This window comes from Phocoena sinus, chromosome 11, assembly GCF_008692025.1.
Source record: "Phocoena sinus isolate mPhoSin1 chromosome 11, mPhoSin1.pri, whole genome shotgun sequence".
Lineage (NCBI taxonomy): Eukaryota > Metazoa > Chordata > Mammalia > Artiodactyla > Phocoenidae > Phocoena > Phocoena sinus.
In genome coordinates, this window is record NC_045773.1 from 68,195,563 (window position 1) to 68,215,653 (window position 20,091).

General features: G+C 39.2%; 1 protein-coding gene across 1 annotated transcript in view; it reads right to left on the reverse strand.

The window, feature by feature from the left end:
• The window catches only part of GLO1 (glyoxalase I), a 28,907-nt gene that overhangs the window by 970 nt on the left and 7,846 nt on the right, over window positions 1-20,091 (reverse strand). The window contains exons 2-6 of the mRNA XM_032647944.1: window positions 17,310-17,392; window positions 5,520-5,660; window positions 4,593-4,660; window positions 3,794-3,883; window positions 162-1,147 (exon numbers count right to left, since the gene is read on the reverse strand). Of these exons, the coding sequence (XP_032503835.1) occupies window positions 1,059-1,147; window positions 3,794-3,883; window positions 4,593-4,660; window positions 5,520-5,660; window positions 17,310-17,392 (471 nt within the window). The 3' untranslated portion in view covers window positions 162-1,058. The remainder of the gene's footprint in view (window positions 1-161; window positions 1,148-3,793; window positions 3,884-4,592; window positions 4,661-5,519; window positions 5,661-17,309; window positions 17,393-20,091) is intronic.

Sequence of the window (20,091 nt, forward strand, 5' to 3'; positions counted from 1 at the left end):
GGTTTCTCATTGCGGTGGCTTCTCGTTGCAGAGCACAGGCTCTAGGCACGCAGGCTTCAGTAGTTGTGACTCACGGGTTGTAGAGCGCAGGCTCAGTAGCTGTGGCACACGGTCTTAGTTGCTCCGTGGCATGTAGGATCTTCCCGAACCAGGGCTTGAACCCGTGTCCCCTGCATTGGCAGGCAGATTCTCAACCACAGCGCCACCAGGGAAGCCCCAAGGTACTAATTTTTGAGGTATAATCTAAATACTAAAAATGATGATGAGATCTTGAGTCCTTAGCCTATTTATATTGCCTTGGATTCATTAAAGTTATTTTGCATGTCCAGCCTACTTTCTATCTCACAGGATACTGTGGAGGATTAAGGGAGATAAAGTATGTGACAGCCTAGTCCGTGTTTGCATACCCAGTATGTAATATTCCCATCCTCTTCCCCATCCCAAAATAAAGAGGTTAGTCCTTCAACTTTCAAAGTACTTTGTAACGAAGAAAAAATTAGTTTTTCTATCCACATCCTTCTCAGCATAATTCTGAATTTCTCCCAAGAGTAACTTTTCTTTTGTAAAATAAACTTTATACTATTTGAAATATACACGAAGCTTCATTTTTGTTTGGGGTTCTTTACTTCCCATTCTGAAGTTACTTCTGAGGAATTGAAACCTCAGAAGGTAATCACAACAAAACATGTTAAGTGGTTGTTTTTTTTTTTTAAATGATGATTCAAAGGCAGACTTGTAGACTTGTATCTCGTCAGAAGATAGAAGGCAAAATGCAGCCTCTGAACGGAATTGTTCTAATTATTACCTAAAAAAGTAGTTATACAACTACATTCAAGGACATAAGACAAAGCACTACTTTAAAACTAGAATGACTGAACAGTTAGGTGAAAAACATAGCTGAAATAGGAAAGGGAAATAGACTTAAGAACAATTTGAATTGAGACAATAATCCATCAGTCCTAGTTGCTTCTGTTAAACGAATATCTTGAATCACATTGTCTCCTTTTTTACCTTCCACAATGTCTTCACTGAAATCTCAAAGCAGCATTCTCACAGAACTAAATAATAGTTATCATTTTGTTAGGATTCAAAATTTCAATCCAGTAGCCATCAGGATCTTGAATAAATGCCAGGCCTTTCATTTTACCTGTAAAACAAAATGATTTTCATTATTGAAAAGACTTTAAAAAAAAAACCTTAAAACTTTAAAATACATTTTTTATTAATTCAATTTTTAATTTGTTTTTTAGTTAATTACATTGTTTTGTTTATAGTTTTAACTTAAAAAAATTCTGTTGTCGGTGTTGCCCAGATGCACGATTTTCAGAATGACATATTTTATCTTCTACACACAGCTGTAAACCAACTCTCCTGAAATAAACTGTGGGACTGGCTGCATCTTGTAAGTCTCAGGTATTTATTTCACCTGCACATTATCACTTCATGCTACTAGTTGAGTAGTCAAAGAAACTGTCTTATTTTAAAGAGGATAAAGGAAATAGATAGGTGCTCAAGGGAGGAGGTAGCATGGCTTATCTACACAGCCAAAGGACCGAGATGCTTAGGTCATACGCTATTCTATGTAACCCAAGCTCTGCCAATCAGATTCTTTCTCCCAGGAATTCAAAACTGGGATTGAGAGGTTAGTAGGTCTAGTAGTAGAGTTCTTTGCTTAAATGGAAAAATGTGACCTCGGAAATTTATTTTGGTACCAAGATGCTGAAGTAGTTTGACTCCCATCTCTGGCTCCTTTCTTCAAGATCAACCCCAGAGGAACACAGATTAAAAAAATAGGAAAAAAAAAAAAGTACAATGCCCCTGAGGTGATAGTTGGGGAGAGGAACGGTGGGGGTGGGGTAGTGACTGTTTTAACCTGCTTTGTGTGGAAGGGGGTACTTTTGGCTGGACCACAAGGCTGTGGGAGAATAAACAGTTTTGTTAGTTTGGCTCTTGCTTCTCCCAGTGCCTTGGACATTAGCACCTACTCCCACTGGGTGGGGGTGGGGGGGGGTTGAAACTACTGGTTCAAATGTCCTCGGGAGTAGATAAGGGCAGAAAGACAGGTGGGTACCAACTGATCTCCCAGAGGTTTCACTTTCCCCACAACCAGGGTGAGGGAAAGACAATCCCAGAAGTGTCTCCTACTAATACTACTACTCCATCAGGGACAAAGTGGGGGAAAAGGATCTGACTGCAGAGTGTGAAGTATTTGTTTAACTCTTATTTTCTCTCTCTGCTCAGCACATCTCCCTGAGAACATGTGGATTTTTAAGGACTGAGGTCTGGCCTTCCCCCATTCACACTGCCTGATGTTTGGAAGAGCTAATGGTTTCAGTTTCAAAAAACAACAACAACAAAGAAACCTCTGAGACCAAAATAATAAGAATTTGAGGAATATAACTATAAAACAAACAATGGATTATACATTCAAACAGAAGAACAAATATTAGATCAATGGGGGCCAAGAACTATTAAAACATGTAAAAGCAACGAGGAATATTCAATACGACCAACACAAAACAAGAACAAGAAAATATTAAAGGAGCCCAGCAAAAATTCAGGATCAATATCATAATAGCTGAAATTAATTACATAATAGGTGAGAATACAGAAGATAAATATAAGAACAGATACATCTGAGGAAAAACTAGCTAACTGGTATGCCAGTTTGAAGAAATCTCCCAGAAGGAAGGCAAGGACAAAGAAATAACAAATATAAAAAGCCTCTAGAACAAAACAGAAGAAACTATATGAAGGAACACAAATCAGATTTTTCAGCAGCAACACTGGATGGGAAAAATAAGACAATATAGTTGTACTTTCAAGACTGAAGGAAAATAAACCTAAGATTTTATAGTCAACAAAACTGTCATTCATATGTATAAAGGCATGGTTCTGGGACATACAGAGCTTCAAGAGTTTTGCCTCACAAACCCTTTAAAAACAGTTTTGGTTGAGGTACTTAATAAAGGGACAGAAAAATCTGAAAGATGCTACAAGAGATCTATGGAGAAAAAATATATACCTTGATATATTTATTATCTTAAAATAAAAAGCCAAAGCTAAAGAAAAAGGAAAAATAAACCAATAATATCCCAGCCTGAGTAACAGCAACATAATGGAAGTAGAGGGAAGCAAGTTCTTTCCTTACTAGGGAGGAGGATATTTGGATATCAAATCTCCTAATTGAAAAAAAAAAAAGGATTGAAATGAAACAGTGAAATATTTCAAATGAAAATTAAATAATAAATTATGGTGGCAAAAACAGATCTAAATAAAATAATTATAATACATGTAAATCCAACAAAATCCAGATATATACTATGTCAAGTGATATATCTAAAACTGAAGGACACGCAAAGGTTGAAAAAGGATGAAAAAAAAATTCAGGAAATTATTAACTGAAGAGACTTGGTGTAGTTACATTAACAGCAGATGAAACAGACTTTAAGGAACTTACTCTTTTGCGTGGTTAGATATACCCAAGAGAGCGAAAGCTGGTGGTCACTGAGAGAATGGTAGGGTCAAGGGGTGGAGAGAGAGCCTAGGTCCTTGACAGCTCTCTAGATTCTATGACTAGTCCCATGTGAAGCCACCCTAGGTGCTGCCTTTCAGTTCCCTGAGATAACTAGGTATTCTTCCAATCATTTCCCTTCTTTCCTTAAGCAGGCTGGAGTAGAATTCCAAGTTACTTGCAACCAAAAGGATTTTATTACAACAGTACCCTCTGTGGGTACTTAGTAAATGTTATATAACTAAACATAGGCCTGAAGAAAACAAGTAGCAGACTCACCATCATCAGGTTTCTTTACAAATTTGACTCCCAGTTCTTCAAATCTTTTACAAGCACCGTGAACATCAGGAACAGCAATTCCAATGTGACCTTAGGTAATCACCCCCAAAACAAGGCAGAAAGAAAGAAGGAAAAATTACAACAGGGTACCCATGTGCCACAAGTGGCTTCCAAAACTAGTTTGTTACAAAACATAAGGCATCTGAAAACAGACTGAATCAAGCTGGTTCAAAACCTATAATACATTAAAGAACAAGAATCTAACTGGCTGGGTATAATAAATTAATTAGTTGCTCTGAAGTATAAATTATTTAACATAGCCCAATACTGGCTCATAAATAGTTTGATCTGTTAAGAATAACCTACAACACAAAAGAGGAACCATTTACTCATGCTTAATAGGCTTATTATTGATACTGACTATATAGCAGCCAATTTAAATTGGTAATACTCGTTTTGGTTGAGAGATTTGAGATCAAGGCAGAAGTGTATGCTGGCAGAAATCGGGATTATTATTAACCATCATTTTTGTTTTCTTTGTTTTTTAAATTAAAACATCTACTGGAAATATAATACTGAAACTGAAAAGTAAAATCATTGTGAGAGAGTAAATGTAAAAAGTTTAGACTGAGATGATGAAATTAAACAACTCCTAAATAAAATTATTTGTGGAAAAAAAAACCATACTCCTAACAAATTGATTATACTTAATGTTTTAGAATCCTTACAATCATAAATAGGTACACAATGGAAAAATCACACAAATCCATGTTTATTACACACAAATAGGCAAACATACCAAATCCCCGAGGGTCTGAATTGCCACTGTGGTAACTCTGGGCCTCATCATCTTCAGTGCCCCAATTGCTACAAAAGGAGGGAAAACATAATTGCAAGTGACCTGGAGAACAGGTATTCTGAAAAGAAAGCTGCAACAATCTTTGAAATCTTACCATGTATATATGCTACTTAATATACTTGGTCTAATCTCTGTTACTGTAAATATTAAGTTTTCAACTATAGAAAGAGCAAAAGGGGAAAGAATGACTAAGGAGACAATAAAACTAGGCATCTGGATAAGAACAATAATTATAATAATAGCAACTATCATTTCTTGTGCTAAGTACTTTATACTTCTTTAAGTCCTCAGAACAGCTCCAAGGGCTAGATCTGAGTATCTCCATTTTATAAATGAGACTGCCACTTAGGGAGGTGATATAACTTGTTTAGGGTCGCAGAGCTATTGTCAGAGCCAAGACTCATGTCTAGGTCTTTCTGATTCCAGGGCTGTTTTGAATCAGGGGACACATTAAATCACACACCCTGTAACAAATGCTCTTTTGATAGTTTTTAGCGGGTGCACAGAAACAACATAAAGAATAAAAAAGAAAGAAGGGGAATGCCAATTTCAACAAAAATGCTGAAATTATGAAGACCTTACTTACAGTACCTAAACATTCATCAGCTACCGTTTGAAAAATATCTTGCCATTTCAGTCTTATATTCTCTGTCTAAAAGGCAAATGATCTCACTTGCCCTATCCATGCCACAAGAGCAATACAAAGACCATAAGATCCATATAAAATACTCAAACATACTGTTACAAGTTGAAAGTGATTAGGCAGACCTGGTTTGAATTAAGCTGATAAGAAAGGAAATAAAGTTAAAAAAAAATAAGCTTCAAAATAATGTAGAGTATATAAAAAAAATTAAAACTTATACTCACTGTGTCAGTTCAAGTGTAGCTTTTCTGGAGAATACCCATGCTACTCTTTCATCTTTATCTTTTGGGATGTCATTTTTATCCTCATAAGCCAAGAAATAGAGTGAAAATTTCATAGTGGGAAAATCTAATTTTTGGAGTAGTCTGAAATTAAACAACAACAAGTCTGAATCAATTAACAATAGGAAAAGCTGATTCATACTAAAATCAACATAACAATATTCAAGTTCTACTAAGAATAAGAGCTGTACATGGTGAGGCTATTTTGTTTTGGTTTGGTTTTTTTTGGCAGTACACGGGCCTCTCACTGCTGTGGCCTCTCGCGTTGCGGAGCACAGGCTCCGGACGTGCAGGCTCAGCGGCCATGGCTCACGGGCCCAGCCGCTCCGCGGCATGTGGGATCTTCCCGGACCAGGGCACGAACCCGCATCCCCTGCATCGGCAGGCGGACTCTCAACCACTGCGCCACCAGGGAAGCCCGGTGAGGCTGTTTTAATAGAAAAAGCAAGGAAAATCAATTTTAAAAAGTCTCATTTAAAAAAATTTATTCATCTGTATATATCAGTGAAATAAAATTTTTTTTTAAATGGAAACTTTTGGGCTTCCCCAGTGGCGCAGTGGTTGAGAGTCCGCCTGCCGATGCAAGGGAAATGGGTTAGTGCCCCGGTCCGGGAAGATCCCACATGCTGTGGAGCAGCTAGGCCCGTGAGCCACAGACGCTGAGCCTGTGCATCCGGAGCCTGTTGCTCCGCAACGGGAGAGGCCACAACAGTGAGAGGCCCGCGTACCGCAAAAAACAAAATAATAATAAAAATAAAAATGGAAACTTTTGTAATTCATCAATTCTTCAAATATAATGCAATTTAGTTGGATTTATGGTACTTGCTTATAAATGGCAAAAGGTAACTTCAAAAGAAAATTTTATTTATTTTTAGTGAAAAATATAACACATCACACCTTATTGTTCTTTCAGCTATACGGCATTGAGTTAAAGAAAAATAAATTTATTGAGTTCTTACTATGCCAAAACTCCTAGGAAACTGAGCATAGGTGTTAAGAGAGAAGGACAGATTAATATCACAAAAGACATGAAGTGGTTACAGTATCAAATACTGCAGAAAGGTCAGACAGGATTAGGTCTGAGAAGAGGTGAGCAGACATGGAAAGGTCCTGTGAGGGCAGTTTCAGCAGCATACGACAGCAGAAGCTGGAGAATGGGAGGTGAGCAAGTGAAACAGTAAGTGGTGGTCTGCCTGTACAGATGGTCATGATGACGGAAAGGACAGCAAAAGAGAGCGGAGGGCAAGAATTATCCTAGAATAGAGAAGACTTAAGCTTTTTTGTAGGTTGAGGGGAAAGAGCAGTGGAAAAGGAGAGACTGATCATGAGAGTGCGTGATGAATTACTCATCCTGAGGTTCTGAGAAGATTCACTGAAGTCGTGGCCTCTAAACTGAGTTTAAAGAGGGTAAGATTATTTTGCAAGGAGTAGGGTAGAATGAGGACACACACAACACAATTTTCTTTAGATTATGGAGGATTAAATGCTCAAACATGACCTCATTCAAAATCAACAAGAGGGAATCGTTGCAGCATAGCAAATGGAAAGTTTCTAGAGTTCTGTTCCAAATCTTTTACTTATCACTGTCATGTTATATGCCTTGGCCCACTAAGAGCTATGTACTGATTCATCACAAATAAGATTTACTCTAGAGGTGACTGGCTGCCCCACCGTAAAGGGCGGTGCGTGCTGAGGCCTGGAGCGGTCCTCACCTGGCCTTGGGTGCGGGGCCAAGCGCGGGTGGAGAGCCCCGGTTTGGCGCCGCCGGGCCTACAGTCCCCTACAGTCCCCAGAGGCTCGCCGAGTGCCTCTGCGGAGCCGCGCGACGCGCAGAACTAGACACGTGAGAGGTCGGCGGGAAGATGGCGGAAGAGTAAGACGTGGAGATCGCCTTCCTCCTCACGGATACACCAGAAATACATCTACACGTGGAACAACTCCTACAGAACACCTACTGAAGGCTGGCAGAAGACCTCAGAGCTCCCAAAAGGCAAGAAACTCCCCACGTACCTGGGTAGGGCAAAAGAAAAAAGAAAAAACAGAGACAAAAGAATAAGGACGGCACCTGCACCAGTGGGAGGGAGCTGTGAAGGAGGAAAAGTTTCCACACACTAGGAAGCCCCTCCGCGGGTGGAGACTGCGGGAGGCGGAGGGGGGAGCTTCGGGACCGCGGAGTGGTGCACAGCGACGGGTGTGGAGGGCAAAGCGGGGAGATTCCTGCACAGACGATCGGTGCCGACCGGCACTCACCAACCCGAGAGGCTTGTCTGCTCACCCGCCGGGGCAGGAGGGGATGGGAGCTGAGGCTCAGGTTTCGGTTTTGGACGGAGTGCAGGGAGAGGTCTGGGGTTGGCGGCTTGAGCATAGCCTGAAGGGGTTGGGGCGCCACGACTAGCCGGGAGGGAGTTCGGGGAAAAGCCTGCACTGGCCGAAGAGGCAAGAGACTTTTTCTTCCCTCTTTGTTTCCTGGTGCGCGAGGAGAGGGGTTTAAGAGCGCTGCTTAAAGGATCTCCAGAGAAGGGCGCGAGCCGCGGCTAAAAGCGCGAACCCCAGAGACGGGCGCGAGCCGCGGCTGAGGGCGCGAGCCCCCGAGACGGGCGCGAGCCGCGGCGGGAAGCGCGAGCCCCAGAGACGGGCGCGAGCCGCGGCTGAAACCGCGGACCCCAGAGACGGGCGGGAGACGCTGGGGCTGCTGCTGCCGCCACCAGGGGGGCTGTGTGCGAGCACAGGTCACTCTCCGCGCCCCTCTTCCGCGGAGCCTGTGCAGGCCGCCACTGCCGGGTTCCCGGGATCCGGGGACAGCTTCCCCGGGAGTACGCACGGCGGGTCTCAGGCTGGTGCAGCGTCACGCCAGCCTCTGCCGCAGCGTCACGCCGCCTCTGCTGCCGCAGGCCCACCCCGCACGCAGTGCCCCTCCTTCCCCCATCCCCCAACCCCCGGCCTGAGTGAGCCGGAGCTCCCGAATCAGCGGCTCCTTTAACCCCGTCCCGTCTGAGCAAAAAAACAGACGCCCTCCAGCGATCTGTGCGCAGGGGCAGGGCCGGGTACAAAGCTGAGCTCCTGTGAGCTGTGAGAGCAGGGAGGAGAGGAGGAGGTCTCTCCCGGCAGCCGCGGAGGCGGCGGATTGAAGCTCCACAATCAACTTGATGTGCCCTGCATTGTGGAATACCTGAATAGACAGGGAGTGATCCCAAATTGAAGAGGGGGAATTTAGGAGCGAGATCTGTGATTTTTTTCCCTTTTCCTCTTTTTGTGAATGTGTGCATGTATGCTTCTGTGTGAGATCTTGTCTGTATACTCTTGCTTCCACCATTTGTCCTAGGGCTCTATCCGTCCATGGTTTTTTTTAAAAAAAAAAAAAATTTTTTTTCTTTTTTAATAATTAATTTTAATTGTAATAACTTTATTGAACTTTACCTTCGTTCTTTCTTTCTTTCTTTCCTTCCCTCCTTCCCTCCTTTAGACAGCGAATCACCCCAGGTTGAGGGGGTGGTCTCTGGGAGCAGGATTTATGATTTTTCCCCCTTTGCCTCTCTTTGTGAACGTGTATGTGTATGCTTCTGTGTAAGATTTTCTCTGTATAGCTTTGCTTCCAACATTTGTCCTAGGGCTCTATCCGTCCATGGTTTTTTTAAAAAAAAATTTTTTTTTCTTAATAATTAATTTTAATTGTAATAACTTTATTGTACTTTACCTTCGTTCTTTCTTTCTTTCTTTCCTTCCTTCCTTCCCTCCTTTAGACAGCGAATCACCCCAGGTTGAGGAGGTGGTCTCTAGGAGCAGGATTTATGATTTTTCCCCCTTTGCCTCTCTTTGTGAACGTGTATGTGTATGCTTCTGTGTAAGATTTTCTCTGTATAGCTTTGCTTCCAACATTTGTCCTAGGGCTCTATCCGTCCATGGTTTTTTTTAAAAAAAAAATTTTTTTTTTCTTAATAATTAATTTTAATTGTAATAACTTTATTGTACTTTACCTTCGTTCTTTCTTTCTTTCCTTCCTTCCTTCCCTCCTTTAGACAGCGAATCACCCCAGGTTGAGGAGGTGGTCTCTGGGAGCAGGATTTATGATTTTTCCCCCTTTGCCTCTCTTTGTGAACATGTATGTGTATGCTTCTGTGTAAGATTTTCTCTGTATAGCTTTGTTTCCAACATTTGTCCTAGGGTTCTATCTGTTCTTTTTTTTTTTTTTTTTTCTTTCTTTCTAAATATTTTTTAGTACAATAGCTATATTATACTTTATTTTATTTTTACTGTATCTTCTTTCTTTCTGTCTTTTTTCCTTCTTTCCCTCCTTCCTTCCTCCCTTCCTCCCTCCCTCCTTTCTTTCCTTCTTTGCTTCTTTCTTCCTTCCTTCCTTTCCTCCTTTCCTCCTTTCCTTCTTTCTTTCCTCAAACTTCTACTAATTCTCTCTACATTTTCTCCTTCTTTCCCTTCTACCTTCCTTCCTTCCTCCCTCCCTCCCTCCTTTCTTTCCTTCTTTGCTTCTTTCTTCCTTCCTTCCTTTCCTCCTTTCCTTCTCTATTTCCTCAAACTTCTACTAATTCTCTCTACATTTTCTCCTTCTTTCCCTCCTTCTTTCCTTCCTTCCTCCCTCCCTCCCTCCCTCCCTCCCTTCTTTCCTTCTTTGCTTCTTTCTTCCTTCCTTCCTTTCCTCCTTTCCCTCTTTCTTTCCTCATACTTCTACTAATTCTCTCTACATTTTCTCCTTCTTTCCCTCCTTCCTTCCTTCCTTCCTCCCTCCCTCCCTCCTTTCTTTCCTTCTTTGCTTCTTTCTTCCTTCCTTCCTTTCCTCATACTTCTAATAATTCTCTCTACTTTTCCTCCCTTTTATTCTGAGCCGTGTGGATGAAAGGCTCTTGGTGCTCCAGCCCAGGAGGCAGGGCTCTGCCTCTGAGGTAGGAGAGCCAACTTCAGGACACTGATCAACAAGAGACCTCCCAGCTCCACATAATATTAAACGGTGGAAATCTCCCAGAGACCTCCATCTTAACACCAGCACCCAGCTTCACTCAACAACCAGCAAGCCACAGTGCTGGACAACCTATGCCAAACAACTAGCAAAACAGGAACACAAACCCACCCATTAGCAGAGAGGCTGCCTAAAATCATAACAAGGCCACAGACACCCCAAAACACACCACCAGACGTGAACCTGCCCACTAGAGAGACAAGATCCAGCCTCATCCAGCACAACACAGGCACTAGTCCCCTCCACCAGGAAGCCTACACAACCCGCTGAAACAACCTTAGCCACTGGAGACAGACATCAAAAACAACGGGAACTACGAACGTGCAGCCTGCAAAAAGGAGACCCCAAACACAGTAAGATAAGCAAAATGAGAAGACAGAAAAACACACAGCAGATGAAGGAGCAAGATAAAAACCCACCAGACCTAACAAATGAAGAGGAAATAGGCAATCTACCTGAAAAAGAATTCAGAATAATGATAGTAAGGATGATCCGAAATCTTGGAAGTAGAATGGACAAAATGCAAGAAACAGTTAACAAGGACCTACAAGAACTAAAGATGAAACAAGCAACGATGAACAATGCAATAAATGAAATTAAAAGTACTCTAGATAGGATCAATAGCAGAATAACTGAGGCAGAAGAACGGATAAGTGACCTGGAAGATAAAGCAGTGGAAATAACTACTGCAGAGCAGAATAAAGAAAAAAGAATGAAAAGAACTGAGGACAGTCTCAGAGAGCTCTGGGACAACATTAAACGCACCAACATTCGAATTATAGGGGTTCCAGAAGAAGAAGAAAAAAAGAAAGGGACTGAGAAAATATTTGAAGAGATTATAGTTGAAAACTTCCCTAACATGGGAAAGGAAATAGTTAATCAAGTCCAGGAAGCACAGAGAGTCCCATACAGGATAAATACAAGGAGAAATACGCCAAGACACATATTAATCAAACTATCAAAAATTAAATACAAAGAAAGCATATTAAAAGCAGCAAGGGAAAAACAACAAATAACACACAAGGGAATCCCCATAAGGTTAACAGCTGATCTCTCAGCAGAAACCCTACAAGCCAGAAGGGAGTGGCAGGACATACTGAAAGTGATGAAGGAGAAAAACCTGCAACCAAGACTACTCTACCCAGCAAGGATCTCATTCAGATTTGATGGAGAAATTAAAACCTTTACAGACAAGCAAAAGCTGAGAGAGTTCAGCACCACCAAACCAGCTTTACAACAAATGCTAAAGGAACTTCTCTAGGTAAGAAATGCAAAAGAAGGAAACGACCTATAATAACGAACCCAAAACAATATAGAAAATGGGAATAGGAACATACATATCGATAATTACCTTAAATGTAAATGGACTAAATGCTCCCACCAAAAGACACAGATTGGCTGAATGGATACAAAAACAAGACCCTTATATATGCTGTCTACAAGAGACCCACTTCAGAACTAGAGACACATACAGACTGAAAGTAAGGGGATGGAAAAAGATATTCCATGCAAATGGAAACCAAAAGAAAGCTGGAGTAGCAATTCTCATATCAGACAAAATAGACTTTAAAATAAGGACTATTAAAAGGAATAAAGAAGGACACTACATAATGATCAAGGGATCGATCCAAGAAGAAGATATAACAATTGTAAATATTTATGCACCCAACATAGGAGCACCTCAATACGTAAGGCAAATACTAACAGCCATAAAAGGGGAAATTGACAGTAACACATTCATAGTAGGGGACTTTAACACCCCACTTTCACCCATGGACAGATCATCCAAAATGAAAATAAATAAGGAAACACAAGCTTTAAATGATACATTAAACAAGATGGACTTAATTGATATTTATAGGACACTCCATCCAAAAACAACAGAATACACATTTTTCTCAAGTGCTCATGGAACATTCTCCAGGATAGATCATATCTTGGGTCACAAATCAAGCCTTGGTAAATTTAAGAAAATTGAAATTGTATCAAGTATCTTTTCTGACCACAACGCCATGAGACTAGATATCAATTACAGGAAAAGATCTGTAAAATATACAAACACATGGAGGCTAAACAATACACTACTTAATAATGAAGTGATCACTGAAGAAATCAAAGAGGAAATAAAAAAATACCTAGAAACAAATGACAATGGAGACACAACGACCCAAAACCTATGGGATGCAGCAAAAGCAGTTCTAAGGGGGAAGTTTATAGCAATACAAGCCCACCTTAAGAAGCAGGAAACATCTCGAATAAACAACCTAACCTTGCACCTCAAGCAATTAGAGAAAGAAGAACAAAAAAGCCCCAAAGCTAGCAGAAGGAAAGAAATCATAAAAATCAGATCAGAAATAAATGAAAAAGAAATGAAGGAAACGATAGCAAAGATCAATAAAACTAAAAGCTGGTTCTTTGAGAAGATAAACAAAATAGATAAACCACTAGCCAGACTCATCAAGAAAAAAAGGGAGAAGACTCAAATCAATAGAATTAGAAATGAGAAAGGAGAAATAACAACTGACACTGCAGAAATAAAAAAAATCATGAGAGATTACTACAAGCAACTCTATGCCAATAAAATGGACAATCTGGAAGAAATGGACAAATTCTTAGAAATGCACAACCTGCCAAGACTGAATCAGGAAGAAATAGAAAATATGAACAGACCAATCACAAGCACTGAAATTGAAACTGTGATTAAAAATCTTCCAACAAACAAAAGCCCAGGACCAGATGGCTTCACAGGTGAATTCTATCAAACGTTTAGAGAAGAGCTAACACCTATCCTTCTCAAACTCTTCCAAAATATAGCAGAGGGAGGAACACTCCCAAATTCCTTCTACGAGGCCACCATCACCTTGATACCAAAACCAGACAAGGATGTCACAAAGAAAGAAAACTACAGGCCAATATCACTGATGAACATAGATGCAAAAATCCTCAACAAAATACTAGCAAACAGAATCCAACAGCACATTAAAAGGATCATACACCATGATCAAGTGGGGTTTATTCCAGGAATGCAAGGATTCTTCAATACACGCAAATCTATCAATGTGATAAACCATATTAACAAATTGAAGGAGAAAAACCATATGATCATCTCAATAGATGCAGAGAAAGCTTTTGACAAAATTCAACACCCATTTATGATAAAAACCCTCCAGAAAGTAGGCATAGAGGGAACTTTCCTCAACATAATAAAGGCCATATATGACAAGCCCACAGCAAACATCATCCTCAATGGTGAAAAACTGAAAGCATTTCCACTAAGATCAGGAACAAGACAAGGTTGCCCACTCTCACCACTCTTATTCAACATAGTTTTGGAAGTTTTAGCCACAGCAATCAGAGAAGAAAAGGAAATAAAAGGAATCCACATTGGAAAAGAAGAAGTAAAGCTGTCACTGTTTGCAGATGACATGATACTATACATAGAGAATCCTAAAGATGCTACCAGAAAACTACTAGAGCTAATCAATGAATTTGGTAAAGTAGCAGGATACAAAATTAATGCACAGAAATCTCTGGCATTCCTATATACTAATGATGAAAAATCTGAAAGTGAAATCAAGAAAACACTCCCATTTACCATTGCAACAAAAAGAATAAAATATCTAGGAATAAACCTACCTAAGGATACGAAAGACCTGTATGCAGAAAATTATAAGACACTGATGAAAGAAATTAAAGATGATACAAATAGATGGAGAGATATACCATGTTCTTGGATGGGAAGAATCAACATTGTGAAAATGACTCTACTACCCAAAGCAATCTACAGATTCAATGCAATCCCTATCAAACTACCACTGGCATTTTTCACAGAACTAGAACAAAAAATTTCGCAATTTGTATGGAAACACAAAAGACCCCGAATAGCCAAAGCAATCTTGAGAACGAAAAAAGGAGCTGGAGGAATCAGGCTCCCTGACTTCAGACTATACTACAAAGCAACAGTAATCAAGACAGTATGGTACTGGCACAAAAACAGAAAGATAGATCAGTGGAACAGGATAGAAAGCCCAGAGATAAACCCACGCACATATGGACACCTTATCTTTGATAAAGGAGGCAGGAATGTACAGTGGAGGAAGGACAGCCTCTTCAATAAATGGTGCTGGGAAAACTGGACAGGTACGTGTAAAAGTATGAGATTAGATCACTCCCTAACACCATACACAAAAATAAGCTCAAAATGGATTAAAGACCTAAATGTAAGGCCAGAAACTATCAAACTCTTAGAGGAAAACATAGGAAGAACACTCTATGACATAAATCACAGCAAGATCCTTTCTGACCCACCTCCTAGAGTAATGGAAATAAAAACAAAAATAAACAAATGGGACCTAATGAAACTTCAAAGCTTTTGCACAGCAAAGGAAACCATAATCAAGACCAAAAGACAACCCTCAGAATGGGAGAAAACATTTGCAAATGAAGCAACTGACAAAGGATTAATCTCCAAAATTTACAAGCAGCTCATGCAGCTCAATAACAAAAAAACAAACAACCCCATCCAAAAATGGGCAGAAGACCTAAACAGACATTTCTCCAAAGAAGATATACAGAATGCCAACAAACACATGAAAGAATGCTCAACATCATTAATCATTAGAGAAATGCAAATCAAAACTACAATGAGATATCATCTCACACCAGTCAGAATGGCCATCATCAAAAAATCTAGAAACAATAAATGCTGGAGAGGGTGTGGAGAAAAGGGGACACTCTTGCACTGCTGGTGGGAATGTGAATTGGTTCAGCCACTATGGAGAACAGTATGGAGGTTCCTTAAAAAACTACAAATAGAATTACCATATGACCCAGCAATCCCACTACTGGGCATATACCCTGAGAAAACCAAAATTCAAAAAGAGTCATGTACCAAAATGTTCATTGCAGCTCTATTTACAATAGCCCGGAGATGGAAAGAACCTAAGCGCCCATCATCGGACGAATGGATAAAGAAGATGTGGCACATATACACAATGGAATATTACTCAGCCTTAAAGCGAAATGAAATTGAGATATTTGTAATGAGATGGATAGACCTAGAGTCTGTCATACAGAGCGAAGTAAGTCAGAAAGACAAAGACAAATACCGTATGCTAACACATATATATGGAATTTAAGGGGAAAAAATGTCATGAAGAACCTAGGGATAAGACAGGAATAGAGGCGCAGACCTACTGGAGAACGGACTTGAGGGTATGGGGAGGGGGAGGGGTGAGTTTTGACAGGGCGAGAGAGAGTCATGGACATATACACACTAACAAACGTAGTAAGGTAGATAGCTGGGGGGAAGCAGCCGCAAGGCACAGGGATATTAGCTCGGGGCTTTGGGACAGCCTGGAGGGTTGGGAGGGGGAGAGTGGGAGGGAGGGAGACGCAAGAGGGAAGACACATGGGAGCACATGTATATGTATAGCTGATTCACTCTGTTATAAAGCAGAAACTAACACACCATTGTAAAGCAATTATACCCCAATAAAGATGTTAAAAAAAAAAAAAAAAAAAAAAAAAAAAAAAAAAAGATTTACTCTAACTTTTTATAATGATGTATCAAACACCTCAAATACTCCAATTCTGAAAACTATCTCTGTACCTACCAAAGCAGACGGACCAATCAGATGGGAAATGGAACACCTGAACCTGTTTTAACTTGCTTTTCTCAGCTCAGCATATCTTTCAATATAATGTCAAGTTGTACCCTAGTTGGGGGCTCTTTAAAAACAAGGTCAACATTGGAGTTGATCAAACCTGGATTCAAATTCCAGCTCTGCCATGTGCCCACTGTGGAATCTGGGGTCATTAAGTTAATGTCTTTAAGCTTTGGTTTCTTCCTTCCATGTAAAATAGGGATATAAGCTATCTCATAAACCTACTGTGAAGACAACGAAATGAGATATAAAGTGCCTGGCAAATAGCACGTGTTCAGTAAATCTGGTTTCATTCTGCCCTTTAAATATGTCATAAATACATACAAAACTACTTTTTCTGGAAAGAATTATAAGAAACTGTTAACAGCAGTTATCTTTGAAGAGGACTGGGGGACGGAAGCTGTCACTTTTCACTTTGTATTTCTCAGAATTGGTCAGATTTTCTAACACAGACATATACTGTATTACTTAAAGTTTTCTCTCAATGTCAATGGAGGTTATCTAGGCAGTAAATTAAAGATTGTTTTATTCTTTATGTATCTATATTACCCAAAACAAATAAAAACCCTCATGTTATTTTGGGAAACAAATCAAGAAAAAGAAATATGTCTTAAAGATTATAAGATCAGTGAATATTACCTATTCAGCAAAAGAGAACACATCCTATAAAAATGGAATAGACGGCCAGTTTACCTAAAACTTAGAAAATGAATGAGTTTACCTAAAACTCATTCATTTTCTAAGTATTGTGTCTTAACAGCTATATCTTTTCTGAAGTAAACAAGAGGCTAAAAGTGGCCATAACATCAAAACAGTCTGGACACATTAAGGATTTAACTGGCAGCTCTTAGAGAGAAGGGAGTCAGAGAAAATGCAAGTACTGGTGTCATGTTGCCCAGTGAGCCTGGCTGGGATAGAGGAGAGGAACCTGACAGAACCCCTAGTCAGTCAAGCCTAGTCCCAGACTCCTGGCCAAAAGGACTTTTGTGACCTTTGAAGCAAACTTTAATCCATTTTTACAATGGATCTGAAAACATTCCCTATATTTGCAAAGCTATGTATTTAAACATTATAGGCACTAATAAACAGTTTACTTACGTCATTCCAAGAATTCTAGTATAAAAGTCCAATGACTTCTTAGGATCCTTAATTCGCAGCATGGTCTGCTGCAAGAGAAAATCCTAAAGGGAAACAGTATATATTAAACACCTTTAACTTTTACTACTTGTTACCAACACTAATTTTGCTTCCTGTAACAAAATACCAACAGTCCACCATTGTAACACACTGTTTAAGAAGAAAGAAATTTTGTCCCCTCGGTCCATCATGGCTTTATTATTATTAAATACCTGTGTTCAGTCCATAAAGGCTATGTTCAAATCCAGGTACCTTAGTTACAGAGTTGTGTTTTTTTTGTTTGTTTGTTTGTTTTTTCTTTTCTGTAGATTCTGTGCCAAGTGCTGTAAAACAAGTTCAACAACCCTGTTTATCCTATCCCTATCCTTATGCTATCCTATCCCTATACCTATCCTACAATCTTTCTAAGAAGCAATTTGGATCTGAAGAGTCTTTAAAACTCTTAAAGAGTTCATACTCATCGATCAGAATGTTGCCCTTCTAAAAATCTATGTAAGGAAATAATTAGAAACTTGGACAAAGATTTATGTATAAAGACATTCATCACAACATTTACACAGTAACTATGGTCCAGACACTGTTCTAAATGATTTACAGAAATTAACTTATATAATCTTCACAACTACTCTATGAGATAAGTATTATACCATCCCCATTTTACTGCTAAGAAAGTAAGTGGCAGAGAAAAAACTTCAGTCCAAACAGTTTGGTTCCAAAGTCCTTGCTTTCAACCACCTTGCTAACCTACCTCTAACAATGAAGAAATAGATAAATTATGACACAGGCATAATAGAATATATGAAGACATTTAAAACGCTGCTTTAGAAGCACTTGGACATGCTCATGGTATATGACATACACGTTATATGTCAATTTTATCTCAATAAAGCTGGAAAAAATAGTTTAAAAAATGGAAAGATACACCATTTTTCTGACTGAGAAGACTTAACATGATAGATTATTTCTAAGAAAACACAAATATAAACTCTAAAATCATTTTTAACTTGTAAAAAGGAGTCTATACATGCCAAAAAGATTAAAAGTATATTCAATGCTAGTGGAGTTATTCATAAAAAATAGAGGTGTGTAAAACCTTTGTTGCCAAAGTATTATTCGGACGATATAAAAAAACAAGCAGGGCTTGCTTTTTATAAAATGATCAAGTTATTCTATGCTCAGATAACAGTTTTCTTTTAATCACCAAGATATTCTGCTAACTTTCTGTAACAGAATACCTCTGCTACTTTTGATAAACACTTGAATGATCTTGGAAAAATGTTCCTTTCTTTAAAAGTTTCTAAAAATCACTGTTTATTGCTATGGTTCTAAAATATTGTTTGAAATAAATATATCTTGCATTTAAAAAAGACTAAAGTTGATGTCTTGTCTCATGAGACAGTTCTTAACTTTGTCTTTTCCTTCTTATGCTCTAAATTCAGAATAATAAAAGATGTCTTTTATGCTCAAACTATCTTTGGGTTTTCTGGGATGATTACAAGGTAACAAAGATTTGCTCCTTTGCCTTATAAAAAGGAAGAATGATAGAAATAATCAGTCTTTTGTGAGGGTCGGGGTGGGCAATCTCCAAATCTAATTAATTTAAAACTACTGTGAAAAAACTTTAAAGGTACAATCAGGGAAATTTCTAGTACATGTACTACGTGCCTACAATGTAATCCTGACAAAACTATAAAAAGTGGAGCAGGGAGTGAACCAAAGGGTCAAAGTCAAGGTCCCTTTGAGCACCTCTAAATGGATTTTCTGGTATAAGATGTGAACTCAGGTAAAGCTTCACTTTTTACCCATGGATGGCCAACTGCTCCAGCACCATTTGTTGAAAAATCTGTCCTTTCTCCACTGAATTGCTTTTGCATCTTTGTGAAAAATCTGTTGGGTTTATTAGTGTGAGTCTATTTCTGGGTTCTCTACTCTTTTCCACTGATCTATGTCTATCTCTCTGACAATACCATGGAGTAATGATTACTGCAGCTATATAGCAAGTCTTAAAATCAGGTAGACTGATTCCTTCCACCCTATTCTTTTCAAGATTTAGTTATTCTACTCTCTTTGCCTTCCACATAAATTTTAGAATAACCTTGACTATATCTAAAGAGAAAAGGTTTGATAGGGACTGTGTTAAACATGTATACCAATTTGTGGAGAACTGACATCTTGCTATGCTGAGTCTTCCAATCATGAACACAGTATGTCTCTCCATTATTTAGATTTTGATTCCCTTTATCAACAATGTGTAATTTTCAGCATACAAATTCTGTACATGTTTGATAGATTTATACCTAGATATTTAATTTTGTTGAGCAACTGTAAATGGTATTGTATTTTTAATCTTGGTGCTCATGTGTTCTTTGCTAATATATAGAAATCCAATTGATTTTTGTATGTTTATCTTGTATTCTGCAACCTTGCTGAACCCACTTACTAGTTCCAGGGTTTTTAGACTCCTTAAGATTCCTACGTAGACAATCATGTCATCTGCAAATAGGGACAGTTTTCTTTCTTTCTTCCAATCTGCCTGACTGTTATTTCCTTTTTTGCTTTACTGTACCAGCTGGAACTTCCAGCACTACGTCAAATAAGAGTGGTGAGAGCAAACTTGTCTTGTTCCCCCAAATTAAGGAGAAAGCATCACCATTTAGTATAATGTTAGCTCTTAAGTTTTTCATAGATGCTCTTTATCAACTTGAGGAAGTTCCCTCCCATTCCTATTTTTTCTGAAAAAACA